Source organism: Erythranthe guttata, chromosome 13 (genome assembly GCF_056151865.1).
Source record: "Erythranthe guttata isolate IM_541 chromosome 13, IM_541, whole genome shotgun sequence".
NCBI lineage: Eukaryota > Viridiplantae > Streptophyta > Magnoliopsida > Lamiales > Phrymaceae > Erythranthe > Erythranthe guttata.
This window is the reverse complement of record NC_142545.1, coordinates 2,310,023-2,330,108: the sequence shown is the minus strand read 5'-3', so window position 1 is coordinate 2,330,108 and position 20,086 is coordinate 2,310,023. Positions and strand designations below refer to the sequence as shown.

General features: G+C 42.1%; 2 protein-coding genes across 2 annotated transcripts; one reads left to right on the top strand and one right to left on the bottom strand.

Moving 5' to 3' along the window:
* Positions 1-1,227: 1,227 nt before the first annotated feature.
* Positions 1,228-1,821, top strand: LOC148765627 (protein NDR1-like). Its single transcript, XM_088811847.1, has one exon. It carries the CDS (start codon positions 1,228-1,230, stop codon positions 1,819-1,821), a length of 594 nt encoding a protein of 197 aa, XP_088667973.1.
* Positions 1,822-14,602: 12,781 nt separating this feature from the next.
* LOC148765626 (uncharacterized) lies at positions 14,603-15,166 on the bottom strand. Its single transcript, XM_088811846.1, has 2 exons — positions 14,943-15,166; positions 14,603-14,834 (listed from the first exon to the last, which is right to left on the bottom strand). The coding sequence occupies exons 1-2, from the start codon at positions 15,164-15,166 to the stop codon at positions 14,603-14,605; spliced, it is 456 nt and encodes a 151-aa protein (XP_088667972.1).
* Between the last annotated feature and the right edge of the window lie 4,920 nt (positions 15,167-20,086).

The following is a 20,086-nucleotide window of genomic DNA, read 5'->3' as shown; positions in this document are numbered from 1 at the left end:
TTTTTGAAATTTCTATGGGCCGAAGTGCATTTTGTCCAAAAAAATATAATGATCATTCTAATAAAGGGCAAATTGCACGTCACCGCCTATAAAATTCTAATTTTTACACTTTACCCCCTTTAAATTTAAAAAGAGTGAATGTCCCCTTCAAAATGTTATTTTTGTTGCATATTGCCCCGATAGCAAAATCCCGATGGATTATTCACCGGAATTGAGTATTTTTGTTGCACGTTGTCCCTTTAAATATTATTTTTGTTGCACATGGCCCCTTTAAAATGTTATGTTTTGTGCACTATACCCATCAACATTGGTTTTTAGGGCAAAGTGCAACCAAAACAATATTTCTAAGGGAGATTATCTATTTGTTTTAATTTTTAGGGGGAAAAGTGTGAAAATAGAAAATTTATAGGGGTGTGAAGCCCAATTTTTCCGTTCTAATATATTATGCGTACAGTACAAGATTCAAATAATAATTACTAAACTCCAACAAATATATACTATCAAAACGTCAACCCTCATTTTGTCATATACAAATCTGAAACTCAGTCTTAAATATTGACTTTGAGAGTCTTTCTTTATCTATCTACCTCGTAAAGACATAACATATATATATATATATATATATATATATATATATATATATATATATATATATATATATATATATATATATATATATATATATATATATATATATATATATATATTTCTTCATCTCCAAGCCAAGCTGACTGCTTATGCTATCTTTCTACCTTAGCAATATCCCTAAATTGCACTTCCTTATGCTGAGTGGATTTGAATCGTAGACTACGAACAATTACACACAACTCCTGTGTATGTCTGTTTAATTGATAGCTAATTTAATCAAATCTACAGTTAAAATTCACCAGATGTAAATAATCAGGTGTACCATTTAATTTGCCTTTTTATCTTCACAATCAACCTCAAAGGCCTACGCGGCTACATCCAAGAATTATTCTTTATTTAATACTCTATATTTCAACTCATTTCCCGGCTTGTTCTATAAAATAAGACAAGGTCTATATATATATATATATATATATATATATATATATATATATATATATATATATATATATATAGTCTTCTTCTCCACGGATTCTTCCTTACAGCACAACAATAACAATGAATACATTTGCAGGTTTCTGCTTATGCACCCTTATTATCCTTGCAGTTACACTTTCCATTTCCGTAACCCTATACCTAATGGCCAACATCCACCGAGGCCCACGCTTTTACGTAAAAGAATTCTATGTTCCCGCCCTCGATCTCTCCCAATTACCCACAACTTCAAATAATAATAATAAAAGCAATTTTATTAATAATACCATAATTACTAACCCTTGTCTCTTCTTCGATCTCGCTTTCCTAAACATCGAATACGAGCGCATTGTGCGCTACGGAGATGTTAACCTCACCTTCTCCTACGGCAGAAATAACAACGCCGTTGCGAATTACGTAGTCCGGAGCTTTGACCAATGGTGGTGGGAGGTGGACTACCGGCGGGAAGTTGTGGAGAGCCAAGGAGTGCCGTGGGAGGATGCTGTGAAGGCGGTTTTGAATGGGTCAAAGGTGGTTTTTAGGGTTGACCTGGCGGCGCGGCCCAAGTTTAAGAGACAGTTTGGGACGTATTCCAAGAAAAAGGATGTTAGGATTGGTGCTGACGTGGAGGTTGATGGAACGGGTCTCAAGGTGAAGAGAAAGGATATTAGGCTCAACTCGGCTGCTTCTCATCGTGGTGTAGGAATTTATGTACTGTTTCTGAGCCTTTTAGTTGTGTGGGAATGTTTCTGCTTTTGAATTTTTGTTATTATTTCTTTGTTTTCTATATATGATCATATGCGTGTGACAACAAAATATTGTAATTATTTGCTCTCTTTAATGACTGGTACACTCTCGTGTAATATTTTGCAAGCTTGTAAACCATTTTAGAGAGGTAAATCACACTAGGCTAACCATTTGTCAAAGTTCCACCTAGCGACCATTAATAAAGGAATTCAAATTTGAGTCAATTAACACAGGTTCCCTTACTTCAACCAGTTAGGCTTTCGTTTAGGGCACTAGAATTATATATATTTGTAATATGTTTATGTTCAGAGACGTGTAAACATGAATTGTCGTAGACAATTGACTAATTAATGTCAATGTAACTTTTTGTAATTAAAATATATTGTTGATATAGTTAGTGTAGGATATAAAACTCATATAACAATTAATTAATTAATTCTTAACGAATATTGCAATAATGTCAACACTCGCTCTAGTTGTTTGTATATATAAAATATGAGTAAATTGCAAACACTACTCCTGTATAATTAATCCTCAATTGTTGAAAAGTTCATGTGTTATAAAATAAATACCATTAACCCCTGTGATTATAAGCTTTTACAGATAATTCACTTATGCTTTTAATATAAGTACATAACCTCCTCGTGGTTGATATGAGTAGTGTTCAGTAGTTTTTTCGTTAGACTTAATCGCTAGTGTCAAATGTCAATGCAATTATTTTACAGATAACCAACCCTATTGTGCTTTCATTTTTTCTTTCTTTTTTGCAGATGACCCTCTTGAAGGTTGACACATACTGTTAAATTTGATGAGAAATTTAACGGGACCTACCCCATAAACCCTAAGGGGATTATCTGCTAATATTACGATCACAGAGTCATCTGCAAGAACTTGTAACCACAGGGGGTTAAGTGTTATTTACCATTATAAAAAGGGTAAATAGCATTAAACCACCTGAACTTTTTAAGTTTTTGCACAACACCACCTGAACAAATTTTTTTTGCAGGAGTTCATCTGTACTCAATTAATTGTGCCACATTGCCCTTTTTTACCTGTTTGCAGGTCAAAATGACCGGTTCTCACCGCACGTGCGTTTCACATGACAAATACAAGGCTATTGATGTCTTTTCTCTTCCTAAAATACTCAGCTCTAATTCCTGTTGAAATTCACACATTCTCACACATTTCATTCCATCAACTCTTTATCGTTTTCTAGGGAAAATGAAATCAAAGTAATTCCAAATTACAAAAATCACAAGTGTGTTTGGTTCAGAAGAAAATGAATCAAAGTAATTCAAATTTCTTTAGTTCGATTTGGTAATCAGACGAAAATGAGAAGATAAATTATTGTTGGATAAGTTTTCATAAAATAATAAAACCCAAAAAAAAGCACTTTCAGACCCAACCCCTACCAATACCCACCCATACACCTACCCACCCAAAACAGAAATTGAAACGGCGTCGTATCCAGGGGATGGACTTGCCGTTAAATTCAAGTCGTGAAGGGGCGGAATTGGGTGAAGCAGTGTGGGGATGGTGATTAGAGAAACGTGGGGATGGTGATTAGAGAAACTATAGGCTTATTACCTTCGTGTTTGCTTTCTCCGGTGCGACGGTGGTTGGGTTGGTGGTTGTTGTTGTAGCAGCCACAAGCTAATTCTTTTTCGGTTCTTCCTTTGGAGTGAGGCAGCGCCAGCTGGGGGCGGCGATTGGGAACTACCACCGGCGGTGGTTGGGACGGTTTTTGCAGCAGCCGCCGCCCCATGCTAATCTCTTTTGTTGGTTCCTCATGTGGAGTGAGGCGGCATCGGCAGAGGTGGCGATGGGTAACTAGCACGACCAAAAAAAAAATAAGAAGAGAGGAAGTACAGGGGAATAGAATAATGGAGGGAAGGGTAGAATGATAGACAAATTAGAGAAAGGAGAAAAATGAATGATAAATAATGGGGATAACGGGGAAATTGAGGGAAAATTGAAGCAACTGAGGTTTTTTTAATGGAAAAGCCAACAATACCCTTGGATGTCGCATGTGCAAAGCACGTGTGTCCAGAACCGGTCATTATGACCTGAAAACGGGCAAAAAATGGCAAAGTGGCACAATTAATTGAGTACAGGTGAACTTGTGCAAAAAAATATTGTTCAAGTGGTGATCCGCAAAAACTTAAAAAGTTTAGGTGGTTTAATGCTATTTACCCTTATAAAAATTAGAAAAACCCCATGTGATTAAGATGGTGTTCGGCTAAGCTTATAAGATGTTAAAATGAGCTTATAAGACGCTTTAGAGCTTATAAGCTCTTTCAAAGTGTTTGGTAAATTTAAAAAAAAAAAATCTTAATTTTTCTAAAAATAAGCTGTTGGAGAGCAAATAAGGTGATGGCAACAGCACTCCAGTGCAGGACGGACGACGTCGTCGAGCCACGACCATTCCCACCACGGCCTTGTTTTGACGGAGCATCTTCCTCGAGCGCGGCCGCAGCAGAAGCTGCCCGAGCGGCAGCCACCACACTGGTGAGGCCCGTCTGGGAGGAGCACGAGCGTGGACTTCGAGAGGACGAGGAGCGAGCTATCGAGGAAGACCATGACATCTAGGGACGTTGTGTTTTCTATCCCTTTTTTTTTTTATTCTGCTTTTGAGCATAGGGACTATGCTAGAGTTTGAGTTTCATGGTGGTATTTGTTGAACCTCTTTGTTTTTGTTTTTGTTATTATTTCGTTTGTTTTGGGATACGTCATTGGATTGATATTTCGTTTACAATGTATCTTTGCTAAACTTTGTTTTTTTTTTTTTTATTTATCTTATTTTGATTTGGTCTTTTGCATGCATATCATATAATTTAGTTTCGTTTATGTATTTCGATTTCCGTAATTGTGTTATGTTTATCACATGCATTTCATTTAGGATCGAGTGTAATTTGCTTTTCCGGGTTCTATTGAAGCAAAGCAATTAATGAATTAGTAGATGGGCTAGTTGATTTCAAAATTGAAATTATGGATAACCGGCTAATTATAGATGAATCTTCGGACTGTGTTTTTGCAACTTGTGTGGATAGCCTTTCGAATCCTTTTCGATTAAGCTTGAGCGCACTTTTCTGAGGGGTATAATAGTCTGAGGTTTGGGGGGCGAGTTAGAATTGAATTATGTGTTCACGATTTCCAGTTGTTGGCTAAAAGTTCTATCAATGGTCTTTACGTTTTTATTTTATGTTTTTTGTTAAAAAAAAAATAAATAAATAAAAAAATAAGAGAAAAATAATAATTTGTGGTATTGTTGTGATTCACGCTCTGATTTCCCCGCCTTTCTGACTCGAGCTTAACCCGTTGGGTGCACCTCGTCGCCTAAGTCTCTCGAGCTGTCGAGCTAGGGGGTTTCTTGGACTAAAGTTCGATACATGGGTCAGGGAGATAACACAGTGGTGTGGAGCCTTGCACGAGTCACGATTATGCCCGTTTCAAAAAAAATGAAAAAAGAAAAAATTGTGATGAAAATCACCAAAAATATTGTTGTTTTCATTTCTAATATTGAATAAATAGACATACTTATGCCCAACTCGAGTTTTTGAATTTCAGAATCAAAATTTGCTTTTCACCCACATTTCTACTCAAGACCCTCGATAACTGTGTATATTGTTTAATCAAGGATTCTTGAGTCTATCTTTCATTTTGGTGTAGAAACAACTAATTGCGTCGGTAAGAAAGTCGAATACCTTAAGCCGTATGCCATTCTAAGATTTTAAGTTATCTAGCTCATTTTATCTTTGAAATTAATTGCAATGCTTTGACCAATCCGGCAACTTTGTGGGTGTGTTGTCTGAAAACCCTCACGAGACACAACTCGTCCTTTGGGGGTACCCAGGGGTTCAACGGCTTGTTGCATAGGCTAAATACAATCGTGTTTTCCGACGTTAGTGGCCTAGTTTAGTTTGTTGTTTTTATTTCATTTTTGTTGTAGTTTCATTTTGATTTACTCGGGACGAGTAAAGATCTAAGTTTGAGGGTGTGATAAGTGTTCGTTTTGCACGATTTTTGCTTATCAAATCTTCGAGTTTTGGTCTTCGTTCGTCCGAGTTTCGACTTTATTTGTTTATATTATTGCGTTTCTTGTTTTGTTTCTATTTCAGGGTTTTATTAGGTATTTTTGCCGAGTCGAAGCCATTTGAAAGCGAAACCGAATTTTCAAGCCAATTTTGGGGCCAAGAAGACCCAGATCGCGATCTGACATCTCTGGATCGCGAATCTGGGGGTTGTCACAGAACGAAAATGGATCAAGACCCAGATCGCGATCCAACAATCCGTATCGCGATCTGGGGTGTCTTACAGTGCTGAAATGTTGAAGACCCAGATCGCGATCCAGCAATCCGTATCGCGATCTGGGGGGTCTTACAGTGCTGAAATGTTGAAGACCCAGATCGCGATACACATTCCTGGATCGCGATCTGGCATGGTGGTGGGCAGTTCCCCGAGGAGATCGCAATCTGGGCACGCCTTTTTAGAACGATATTTTGTTTGCAAAGCTTCTTGAGGAAGCTTTGCATTTCACTATCAATAGAAAGGCCCTTTCATTCTTCTTTTCTTCTTCGAATTTTTACGGTTTTCGACAGTTCTTCGCGGGAATCATCAACGGGGGTTTCGACTTGTGTTTTTATTACGCAATTTCTTTACGTTTTGTTTTTCATTTCCTTTGTACATTCTTTTGACATTATGTTTGTTATGAACTATGAACATTTTCTTCTAGGGCAATGAAGCCTTGTATATATTGATTTCGATAGTCATTTCTGTTATCTATTTGTCGTGTTTTGATTTCGTTTATCTTTTCATGTATTAAATGCTCTCATTGTTTGATCAGCTCTCGGATTGATATTAAATAGGAATGAACTTGAGAGAGGATTTCTTGTTTGAAGTTAGTAAAACATAGCTTGGGGTGTGGAAATGGAGACATGATGCACCTCGGGTAGCCCTTAAGGACTTGACCTAAATGCTCTCTTAATAGCAGGTTCTGAACGGAGACGTCGGACCTGTGGGTAGACTCTAACTACATTGGAGACGGGGGTTAGAGTACATTAGCGTCTGGGTTAACGAATAGGAATGTGATTTTAGATAACGGATTTGTAGATCGTTGTTGATTATACATAGGTGGATTTGGTCCTAGAAGTCCCTTTTAAATCGAAGTCCCCCCGCGTTGAGTTATCGTTACTTTATTTACGTACATTCTATATTTGCATGTTTACGATCTTGCATGCTTATAAATTAGGGTTTCTCACCATTTCAAATATTTACGATCGGCTAGATAAAATAACGATAATATAATTACACTACTCAGCATTTGAATCTACAAGGTCCCTGTGGATCGATATCCGGAACCACTGTTCTGCAAAATGCGATACTGTATACTTGCGGTAACTTATACGTGAGGAAAACGCGTATCAATAACCTGAGGTAGTATAGAAAACGAGTTAGGAGAGCAAAGCAGATCAGTAGCTTAGCAATTTGATTATCCTGAGGTCCTTGCGAAATGATCACACGTGAACTAAGCCGGGGGTTTGATCCGGCGGAAACCCCTCCGACGTTCAAGTCAGATGTACAGATCGTGGAGATGGTAGAGAGAATAAGCACTCTAGATTACTTGTAAATAAGAAAACGTAACTTAACAAATGAGTAAAAACCTCTATTTATATGTTGTTGACTGGGTTGGGTTTACTTTGTTGTGCCCAAGCCTTGTTTTGAAGGTGCTTGGGCTTTCGTGTAATGGGCCCAATTATTAGACAAACTGGGGGCCCATTGGGTCGGCCCAATTAGGTATATCATTAAACCCCCCAACTCTCGAGTCGAGATGGGAGACTTGTCGAGGGGATTCCGGCTCGTGTCGAGAGTTAAATTTGATGTGGTTCACCGGATCGTAATTTGTAATTTCGGGTCGTAATTTGTAATTAATCGGCTTCAGAGTCTTTTCCCGCTCTTTTTTTTTAATTTATTTATTTGGCCACAAGATATATATTTAAGGGTTTTGAATAATATAACAGGGCCAAATAAACAGAATCGTGTTACGGTGGAGAGAATTAATTTCCATTCCTTGTGAAGAATAAATATGGGTGAGTATTTTTAATTTTTGGGTCTTCTTCTGTGCTATTGCTCCTTTATTATTAATTTTTTTTTTGTTGCGGTAGGATAGAAATCTTTATTTCTTGACTATTTCTTCGGAGAAAAATATTTATCATGTAGAACCCAGGTAAGTCGAAATCTTTGCAAATTAAAATTCGAGATCCGGTTGAAGGGGGTGAGAAAACTTTTGGTACAGTGGGTATGGAATACGAGAAGGTAGTAGTATCGGGTGAAAAAATCGGATCTGCGGCAGGCGGTGCATGAATCGAAGAGAGAGAGGTGGAGGTTGGTGGCAGCGATGGCTCGACTAGAGCCGTCGGCTCGGACCGAGCTGCCACCACCTCTTTGTTCTGTGAGGGTGCGCAGCCCGATGCAGGGATTGGCGCGGCTGGGGTAGATGGCGCGCGCGCATCGGGCACAGAGGCCGAAGGACGCCCGCGCGCGTCAGCGAGTCGAAGACGCGCGTCCGTGTGTAGGGGTGGCGGACGCGCGCGCGCGTTTGGGGGGAGACTGGGTTGCACGTGCGCACGGTATTGGGCAGCGGTGATGTGTCCGCGCGTGCGCTCGCGTCTGGAGAGCCGATTTCGGTTTGTGCGCGCGCGTCTGGAGAGGGGGAGTTGACGCGCATGAGGGCGCGTTGGTGAACATTTTGCAGGAGCGTGGCGGCGCATCCGGGGCCCTTTTCGGCGCTCGTCGCGGGATAATGATGTGCGAGCTGATGGGCATTCAGGTGTAGTTGATGCTTTTCATGGGGGGAGTCTTGGATGACGAGAAATTATTGATTCTTGGGGTGATGATGTAGGAACGAGCGTTAACGTTTGTGATGTTATTGATGAGGCTGGTTCTAGTAGACGTCGTTATGGGCGTCAAGTTGTTGATTTTGGGCGCGATAGTGATGAGTGAGATCAATCGCGTTCATCGAGTGAGCCCGCGGGATCGGATGGTGAAGTTGAAGCGATGGTTGAGGAGGAAGAGGAAGATGATATTCCGCTGGGTAATGTTGAGATGGATACGAGGAGGCAAAAGAAGATTAAGCCAATCAATTTTCACTTAGTTGATTTTGACAGTGTATTGACTGAAGAGCATTTGCGGTCTATTCGTCGATTAGTTGGAGGGGCAAGGAATATCGAGTTGTTGTTGCCTCAGAAGGGCGAACGTTTATACTCTCCACCAGCTGGGTTTCATACAGTTTACTTGTCGTATGTGACGTGTACTTCGCAGATCACTCCGCATACAACTTTGTTGAAGATTTGTGATAAATTTAAGATAGGGTATAGTCAGCTATCTCCGACCGTGCTTCTTATGTTCGAGGCTTTTCACCATAGAGCGTCGCAAGTAGGTTTGCCCAGTAGTGTGAGTTTGTTCAAGGCGTTATTTACAATGCATCGGCCGAATAAGCTGCCCTACTTTTGCGTTCATCCGCGGGTTCCCTACAAATTTTTGAAGAGTGTGAAGTTGTCGTTGAGGGATAGGAAGGCCCGTTTCTTTTATGCGAGGGCTCCCTCTTTTGACGTCCCCCTCATCTGGAACCCCACTTGTGAGAGTTTCAAGATTACCAAGAATATGGCGAAGAGGATTGAAGAATCTAGGTTGTGCGAGGTGGAATTTGACCCGAGGTGTTTGATATCGGATGGTCAGCGCCGCATATCCTTTTGTTGTCACCGAATTATTTTGTTTGTTTTGTTTTTTTGTTTTTTTTTTTTTTTTGTGTTGTTCTTCGGTTTTATTTATCTGTTGTCTCTTTTTTGTATAGATTGTATTGATTTTGCGGTGCTTCGAGCTAAGGCGAATGGGACTTCGAAGAAGACCTTGAAAAAGGTTCCCTCGAATTTGGGAGGTTCTTCGGGTAGCCTGCCCCGAGAGACGGTTCGTACAGAGACTCCACGAGTGAGCGAAGACGATCGCAGCTGTGCTGGTGAAGTGGAGGTGCGTCAACCCACTAAAGATCGTGGAAAGGGAAAGAGAGTGGACACCGAGTATGTGGCTATGCCAAAGCGTCCGTGGGTAGACCCAGGGGAGCCTTACGCTTTCCATGGTGGGGCAGGGAAGCAGTTGTTTACCTTTGGGGTGAATCGTGAGGGGAAGGAATCATATTGAGATGTGTCAGACCGTGGTTTGCCGATGATGAGTACCGAGGGCTTCGTTAGGGACTACGACCATGCTCAGATGTCCGGTAAGGGTTATTCACACATGTTGGAGTTGGTTGGTAGGGACATATGCCGGGTGAGTGTTTGATCTGGAAGCCCACTTGTGAGAGTTTCAAGATTACCAAGAATATGACGAAGAGGATTGAAGAATCTAGGTTGTGCGAGGTGGAATTTGACCCGAGGTGTTTGATACCGGATGGTGAGCGCCGCATATCCTTTTGTTGTTACCGATTTTTTTTTTTTTTGTTTTGCTTTTTTTGTTTTTTTGTTTTATTGTTTTTTTTTTTTTTGTGTTGTTCTTCGGTTTTATTTATCTGTTGTCTCTTTTTTGTATAGATTGTATTGATTTTGCAATGCTTCGAGCTAAGGCGAATGGGACTTCGAAGAAGACCTTGAAAAAGGTTCCCTCGAATTTGGGAGGTTCTTCGGGTAGCCTGCCCCGAGAGACGGTTCGTGCAGAGACTCCACGAGTGAGCGAAGACGATCGCAGCTGTGCTGGTGAAGTGGATGTGCGTCAACCCACTAAAGATCGTGGAAAGGGAAAGAGAGTGGACACCGAGTATGTGGCTATGCCAAAGCGTCCGCGGGTAGACCCAGGGGAGCCTTACGCTTTCCATGGTGGGGCAGGGAAGCAGTTATTTACCTTTGGGGTGAATCGTGAGGGGAAGGAATCGTATTGGGATGTGTCGGACCGTGGTTTGCCGATGATGAGTACCGAGGGCTTCGTTAGGGACTACGACCGTGCTCGGATGTCCGATAAGGGTTATTTCACACATGCTGGAGTTGGTTGGTGGGGACATATGCCGGGTGAGTGTTTGATCTGGAACCCCACTTGTGAGAGTTTCAAGATTACCAAGAATATGACGAAGAGGATTGAAGAATCTAGGTTGTGCAAGGTGGAATTTGACCCGAGGTGTTTGATACCGGATGGTTAGCGCCGCATATCCTTTTGTTGTTACCGAATTGTTTTATTTAGTTTTGCTTTTTTTTTTTTGTTTTTTTTTTTGTGTTGTTCTTCGGTTTTATTTATCTGTTGTCTCTTTTTTGTATAGATTGTATTGTTTTTGCGGCGCTTCGAGCTAAGGCGAATGGGACTTCGAAGAAAACCTTGAAAAAGGTTCCCTCGAATTTGAGAGGTTCTTCGGGTAGCCTACCCCGAGAGAGCGTTCGTGCAGAGACTCCACGAGTGCGCGAAGACGATCGCAGTTGTGCTGGTGAAGTGGAGGAGCGTCAACCCGCTAAAGATCGTGGAAAGGGTAAGAGAGTGAACACCGAGTATGTGGCTATGCCAAAGCGTCCGCGGGTAGACCCAGAGGAGCCTTACGATTTCCATGGTGGGGCAGGGAAGCAGTTGTTTACCTTTGGGGTGAATCGTGAGGGGAAAGAATCATATTGGGATGTGTCGGACCGTGGTTTGCCGATGATGAGTACCGAGGGCTTCGTTCGGGACTACGACCGTGCTGGGATGTCCGGTAAGGGTTATTCACACATGCTGGAGTTGGTTGGTGGGGACATATGCCAGGTGAGTGTTTGATCTGGAACACCACTTGTGAGAGTTTCAAGATTACCAAGAATACAAGGAAGAGGATTGAAGAATCTAGGTTGTGCGAGGTGGAATTTGACCCGAGGTGTTTGATACCGGATGGTGAGCGCCGCATATCCTTTTGTTGTCACCGAATTTTTTTGTTTGTTTTGTTTTTTTTTTTTTTTGTGTTGTTCTTTGGTTTTATTTATCTGTTGTCTCTTTTTTGTATAGATTGTATTGATTTTGCGGCGCTTCGAGCTAAGGCGAATGGGACTTCGAAGAAGACCTTGAAAAAGGTTCTCTCGAATTTGGGACGTTCTTCGGGTAGCCTGCCCCGAGAGACGGTTCGTGCAGAGACTCCACGAGTGAGCGAAGACAATCGCAGCAATGCTGGTGAAGTGGAGGTGCGTCAACCCGCCAATGATCGTGGAAAGGGAAAGAGAGTGGACACCGAGTATGTGGCTATGCCAAAGCGTCCGCGGGTAGACCCAGAGGAGCCTTACGCTTTCCATGGTTGGGCAGGGAAGCAGTTGTTTACCTTTGGGGTGAATCGTGAGGGGAAAGAATCGTATTGGGATGTGTCGGACCGTGGTTTGCCGATGATGAGTACCGAGGGCTTCGTTCGGGACTACGACCGTGCTCGGATGTCCGGTTAAGGGTTATTCACACATGCTGGAGTTGGCTGGTGGGGACATATGCCGCGTGAGTATTTGTCTTTTTAGAACACGATTTTATGTTTATTTCCTCTTTTTCTTGAGTAATCAAAAAAAAAATTATAGTTGGTAACGACTTGGAGGTATCTCATGGAGCAAGATGTGAAAGTGGAAGCTAGGAAAGAAGAGGAGCGGGCTCAAAGTCAGGCGCATGAGGACAAACTTCGAATCCAGTTATAGATAGCGCGGTCTGATCTTGCTCAACGGACGGAGGAGCTTGCTCAGAGGACGGAAGAGCATGAGGTTAGCCGAGGTTAGGCGAAGGCCTATAAGGATGATGTTGAGAAATTGAACGAGTGCTATGATCAGCTGAAAGCGAAGTATGAAGTTGAGAAAGCGACGGGAAAGAGGTTTCGTGCTACGTCTGGGGGTGCTGTTTATAAAGAGTCCATCGTGGAGGAAACCAAACTTAGCTTCCAAAGTAGTACTGAGTGTCATGCTATGATTGTGGAACGTGCTTTGGCTGCAGTTTATAAGCCATTAGTTCTTACCTGTCGCAAATACCTTCGCGAGGTGGGTGGCATCAGTGAGAGGGTCATTCGAGGGATGGAGCCTGGTATATCCGATGAAGGGGAGGATGAGGTAGATGTCAATGAGACAGGCACTGAGCTCGTGGATGACATGGTTTCTAATGATCCCACTACCGGGGCGTCTTCCGCTCGTGGTGGGGGAGCTTAGATTTATATGGTAGCTTGCTAGGATAGTTGAACCTCGTTTTTTTTCTTTTTTTCTTTTTTGGAACATTTAGTTTATTTTTATCATTGATGTAGATGGGTATGCTCACTACCATTTCGTTTGAATTTTCTTCCTTATTTAACATTTGAAGTTTGATATCTTGATTTATTTATTTTGGCATTGTCAAGAGTTTTATGCGTTGCTTATATGTATTTACATTTAGCATTGTACGCGATGTACTTGAGGAGGGGATCAGTCTCCCAAGGTTTTTGTTAAGGGTCGTGCCCTTTGTTCGGACCGCGTGGGTCTTAAAGATTTTAGGTATGTGGCCACGTTTGAAAAGTAGGACCCAGTAAAACAAATAAAGAGATTTAGATAATCCAGCTGGCCAGGCTATATAGATTATCTTAATTTCTCCAAGAGTTTGTAGGGTTGTATTGAAATGAGCTCGTCGTAACGGTTAAATAGTATAGAGATAATAACATCGAGAGTAAAGCAAAAACTTGATTTATTCAACGGTAGAAAGTGAGAATTCTTACAAGCCTGCGTGAGGTGAAGAGAAATAATTTGTGAATGTCACAAGCCTACGTGAGGTGAAGGGAAATAAATATTGCAAAAGCAAATGAGTTGAAATAATAAAAACTCTTCTAAGTGATTACACTAATTTGTTTTTCTTCCACGTCTTCCTTGTACTCGTCCGTGTTGTTGTGCTGATGGTAAGTTGATTTCCTTTGGCGTCTCTATGCCTGAAAAATATAGTATAAAATTTTTTAAACACTTGTACTGAAAACTTAGTAATTGTATAAGTTGGGGTGATGTGTACTATAAAGTCACGCGTACCCACTAAGGGGGTTGTTTCTCTTTCTCGCACTCCGAGATATGAGATCAACTCGTGAGTTGCTGCGATTTGCTGCGTAATCATGCATATTAAATGTAATGGCTTTATTATGTTAGTATAAATACACAAGAACATGCGTGTGATATCATTTAATAGAAGTCGTGTTACCCTTGGCGATGTAGTCTGGAGTATCTTCGCTCTTTGGGCCAGTGATGAGTGGTAGGTATCCCCTCGTAATTGATTCTCTATCTGTAGAAGGTGATGAAAAGTGATTATGGAATGCTGATGTAGGTAATATTAAAAGCCCCCTAGTTTAGGTGGGACGTTTACGCACCTCGTTATGGAGTAGAAACTTCCTGAGCGTGTAGAGACAGTTTGTGACGCCCGCCTTCTATGAAGCGTTTGTCAAATTACTCTCATTAATTAATAAACTTCAATAATATACATGTATAAATTATTATTATACCACATAATAAAAATTAAGGGGTGTTACACAGTTTTGCAAGACGAGTGACGTGGGAGGTCGCGAAGCCTCAAGCGTAGAACCTTTTAAGGTTCCCTATATTCCAGATTCTGGGTATAGGGTGTCCGTCAAGGTTCTCAAGACGATATGCTCCAGTGTTGACCTCTTTTGTGATTTTATATGATCCTTTCCATTTTGGGTCGAGCTTACCAATGGGGCGCGAGGCTTCAACTTTTTGGAGACTAAATCTCCCACTTGGAAGGATCGAGGGCGGGCCTTTGAGTTATAGGCCTTGGCCATTCGTGTTTTGTACATCTGTTGTAGGATGTATGCAATCTATCGTAGCTCATCTACGAGGTCGAGGCTCCCTCGCATAGCTTCTTCGTTAGTTGCGGGATCATAGTTGGTAACTCGCCAAGATGGTTCCCCGATTTCAATAGGTGCGATAGCCTCTGTGCCGAAAGCCAAATTGAAAGGCGATTCTCCAGCTGCAGCTCGTGGGGTTATTCGATAAGCCCATAGGACGCTGGGCAATTCTTCCACCCATTTCCCTTTGGCACTTCCAAGCCTTGTTTTAAGGTGTTAGAGTATGGTGCGATTCGTGACCTCCGTCTGGCCGTTGGCTTGTGGGTTGGCTACGGATGTGAAGAACTGTTTTATGTCTAGGCCGAGGCACCAATTCTTCACTTTGTCACCACAAAATTGGGTTCCATTATCTGAAATAATGGAACGTGGAATCCCAAAGCGACATACGATATTCTTCCATAAGAATTGGATGACTTCTTCTTCTCGGATTCGTGCTAAGGGTCCAGCCTCCACCCACTTGGTGTAGTAATCCACTGCTACAATGAGGAACTTGCGTCCTCCTATGACGGGCGGGAATGGTCCGACTAAGTCCATCCCTCATTGAGCGAAAGGGATGGGGCTCTCAATCGGTTGCATTAATGCCACTGGTAGGTGAGGGATGTTAGCATTCTCTTGTCATGGTTTACACCGTTGGACTAGTTTCTTCGCGTCTTCATGCATCGTTGGCCAGTAGTAGCCTTGTTTAATAGTTTGAGAGCTAAGTTTCTGCCACTCAAATGATTTCCGTAAATGCCTTCATGTACTTCTCGGAGTACATAATTTGTTGTGGTTGGGTCGACGCATTTGAGATAGGGGAATGAGAATCCTCGTTTGTAAAGTTCTTCTTCCACTATTATGAAGAGAGCGGCTCTCGTTTTTAACATCCGTGCCTGGGTGACATCAGCTGGAAGTTCTTCCTTCTTGAGATACTTTATGATTGGAGTGAACCAGCACGGTTTGTCCTCCTAGTTGTAATGCACTTCATCGGCTGAAGTTATCTCCGGCTGAGGCGAGGTGAGGAGCGTCACCTTCCGACTTCTGATTCTTGCCATGGAGCTTCCAAGCCTAGCTAATTTGTCCGCATGGATGTTACTGGAGCGAGGTACTTATCTTATTTCGTAGTTCTCGAACTTGGATAACAGAGTGTGTGTGAGATCTAAGTATTTGGCCATGGAGTCTTCTTTAGCCTCGTAAGTTCCGAGTACATGGTTAACGACGAGCTGAGAGTTGCCTTGGATTAGGAGCTTACGCGCTCCGGTTGCTAGGGCGAGGCGGATTCCAGCTATCAAGGCTTCATATTCAGCGACATTGTTTGAGGCTATGAATTCGAATCGTTGAGCATATTCGAATTCATCTCCGTAGGAGTTCGTTAGTACGATACCCGCGCCACCTCCTGTGGCTGTGGAAGATCCATCAACGCTGACAGACCAAGCAGGCAGGGAGGTGCTCTCTTCTACTGAGGTCATTTCTACTAAGAAGTCGGCCAATACTTGCGCCTTGATGGCGGGGCGGGGATTGAATTCTACCCCGTACTCACTCAGCTCTATTGCCCATTTGGCTAACCGCCCGGATGTCTCGGGACTCCTTAATATCTACTTCAAGGGGTAATTGGTGAGAACTACCACTTGATGTGATTGGAAGTAAGGTCGGAGCTTCCGAGCTGCGTTGATGAGGGCGAGAGCGAGCTTCTCCATATTGGTATAGCGTTGTTCGGCTCCTTGGAGGGCGCGACTTATGTAGTATATAGGCTGGTGGCCTTTTCCTCCATCTCGGATGAGGACTGCGCTGATGGCATCAGCTGAGGTAGTTAAGTACAGGAGGAGGGTGTCTCCGGGATGAGGTTTTGTGAGCAAGGGTGGTGATGCGAGATATGACTTCAGCTCGACGGAAGCCTTTTGACAAGCTTCATCCCATTCAAACTTTTTTCCTCCCCTTAAAATCTTGAAGAATGGGAGAGCCCTGTCCGCTGATCTTGAAATGAACCTGTTCAAAGATGCCAGGCAGCCGTTAAGTTGTTCGACTTTCTTGATCGATGTTGGTGGAGCCATGGAGGTGATGGCTTCGATTTTTCGTGGGATTATTAGTTTCGATTCATCGCTGCGAAATCATATATCTCAAAAATTTGCCTCCCCGAACTCTGAACGAACATTTGAGGGGGTTGAGTTTCATCTTGTATTTTCGCAGGATGGCGAAACACTGATCCAAATCGGTTAAGTGGTCCGAGACCTTGACACTTTTGACGAGCATGTCGTCGATGTACACCTCCATATTCTTGCCGATTTGGTCTGCGAACATTGCGTTCACTAGACGTTGGTAAGTGGCTCCCGCGTTTTTTTAATCCGAAAGGCATAACTTGGTAGCAGTAGATGCCTTGATCGGTGACGAAGTTGGCCCTCTCTTGATCTTCTGGGGTGAGCAAGATTTGATTGTATCCTTGATATGCGTCAAGGAAGCTGAGGAGCTCACATTCCGAGGTCGAATCGATGAGTTGGTCGATTCTAGGTAAAGGAAAGGGGTCCTTCGGACAAGCTCTGTTGAGGTCGGTGAAGTCGACGCATAACCTCCACTTGCTACCGGGCTTGGGAACGAATACTACGTTCGACAACCATTCAGAATACTGAACTGGTCGTATATGACCTGCATCTAAAAGTTTTGCCACTTCCGCCTTGATGTGTTTGTTGCGTTCGGGACCAAATGTCCGCTTCCTTTGTTTGATCGGCTTCAAGCTTTTGTCGACGTTGAGCCGATGTAGAGCTACATGAGGGGGAATGCCCGATAAATCTTGGGCTTTCCAAGTGAACTCATCTCTATTGTGTCGCAGGAAGTTGATTAGTTGCTGCTCCATCTCTGGATCTAGATCAGATCTAATGCGTAGGAGCTTGGAATCATCTCCAGCTGTGAGCTCTATGACCTTAAGCTCTTCGACAGCCGCTAGCTTGATGTTGTCGTCAGGTACACTGATGAGGATTTCTCTATCGTCCTCGATGATCGCGTTGACCCATTTCCGTTTGTCGGGTTTTTGGGTGTCGTCTCCCCTTCTAGACGGTTTGGCTTCTTGGATGGTTCTCGTAAGGCTCTCGCATAGTACTCTCGATCAAGACGTCTATCTCCAAGTAACTCCCCCATTCCATAAGGAGTGGGGAATTTCCACTTTTGGTGGTAGGAGGAAGACACTGACTTGAATGTATGGATTGCTGGCCTCCGTAGGATGATGTTTTAGGGGGAAGGCTTGTCGACGATGGGGAATTTTATCATTTTGGTAACTCGACAAGGGTTGTCCCCTAAGGAATCCCATGGATAAAACGCCCTCCCTAGTGAATCCTTTTAGCGGTGTAGTGATGGGGCTAAATCGGGCATTATCTATGCCCAGCTGGTTGAATGTATAGAGATACATGATGTCTGCTGAGCTTCCACCGTCCACTAAGATTTTCTTAACCAAAAAGTTGGCTACCGATGCTGTGACTACAAATGCGTCGACATGGTCTTCGTCTGGGCCTTTGAGGTCCGAGGAGTCGAAGACTATGCTATGGTTAGGCCTTTATATCTGATAGATAGATACGGATGGAGAGGCGTGCTCTTGATTCATACGTGCCGACCGAGCGAGGGAGCGTCTCGCATTTTGAGAGTCGCCACCCGCCGATCCTCCGGAGATAAAGGCAATGACTCCCCGGGTGGGTTGATTATCATTGTTATCTAGTTCGCGCCGATGACCCCCGTCCTCTCGTCGTTGCGGTTGATCTCGATTGTTATCTCGGCGTGGGAGGTCATCACGGTGCTTGTTTCGAGGTTTGTCAATATATTCGCCTAAGTGGCCCTACTTGATCAACTTCTCAATTGCTAATTTGAGTTGTGCGCATTCCTCGGTAGTATGTCCTTTGTCCTTATGGAATCGACAGTAGCGATCCAATTTTTTTCGTTTCGCATTGGGCTGCACTGGGCGTGGAGGTTCTGCTAGACCTCTTTGTTCTATCACATGAAAGATTTCAGTGAGGTGAGTGTTTAGCGGAGTGAATCGATTGTAGGGGGATGACGGTTGGCCTTGAGGTGGGGGTGGTGGACGTCGATCGTCCTAATGTCTTGTCGGTCATCTTCCCTCTTCCTCTTGGGAGGGGCATGGTAGAGGCTCCCTCTTCGTACATATTTCTCAGCTCGGTTCAACAACTCCTCTAGGTTGCCTGGAGAGGCCTTCCGGCAATAGATTCTTTGAACCTGCCCGGCTTCAAGTTTTGTTGCATGATCGCGGAGAGCATGTCTTGTCCTACGCTTGGGACTTCGTGGACGGCTTCGTCAAGATACTTAAATCTTGTCAATAAACAAGAGAATATTAATCTCTTCAAATGGCGGTTGATCTCCACTATTCAACATTAAAGTTAGAATATATAAATTCTAATCTTAATCATTCATAATTTAGGATTTCATGTCCTAAACATGCTGTTCAAAATTCAGTCAAATCCAACGATTTAATTCTACAAAACGAGCTCTTAAGTAAACTGCTCGAATTTTATTTCAACAAAACATCCATTGTTGTTAACAACTATTTCGGATCTTTGAAAAATCAAAATCCGATCTCATCCATTCACATTGTAGATCAATATTTTGCAAATGTGATATCAAATCGAACCCAACGACTCGATCTTCTTTTATGTTCTTGAAACAAGAACTACTCATGTGCTCTCATGAATTGAGCTTCTCTTTCTTTCTATTTTATTTAAAATCATGCTTTTAATTAAACAATAGTATGATTCATATATAAAACATATGTACATAAATATTATAATAAACATAATATTTGACATGTGAGCACGACGTTCATACTAGTTGATTATAGAAAGAATCAATAGATCAAGCATACTTTATCAACATATACATAGTATACACACGAATACATAATAACATCAAGTTTATATTCCATGGCATAAATTAATTCATGTCCAACATAATAAATTGATATAAATTCTATCGCACGTAATCAATGCGTGTCCATGCAATAGCACAATTCTAAGGAATTAGTATCGCTTACCCAAATAATAATATGTATAGTAATATTCCTCTTTACTAAGTAACTCATACTTAATATACGAGACAAGTCTAATCGTTCATAGACAATAACAAAAAACGTTAATAAGATCACGTACTCTCAAATTTCATATAACATATTCGAAAATTAATCAATTGGACGGTTCCGCATCAAATGAAAATTGGGGGAAAGTTAATCCCGTATCAAAACTATATGCAATTTATGAAAATAAATATTGCATTTTCATGAGAAACGTTATGCGGTTTATGATAACTTATTCAAATAATTAACACATACCATATCACTTTATTGCATTTAGGATAAAAATATTTCTATCATTAATGTAGATACACAAACATAATGAATATTCATTAAGCAAATATATTGTATATAGTTTACCATTCTTCCACATATTAAAATTAAACTATCATGCAATAATCCATCATTATATCATATAG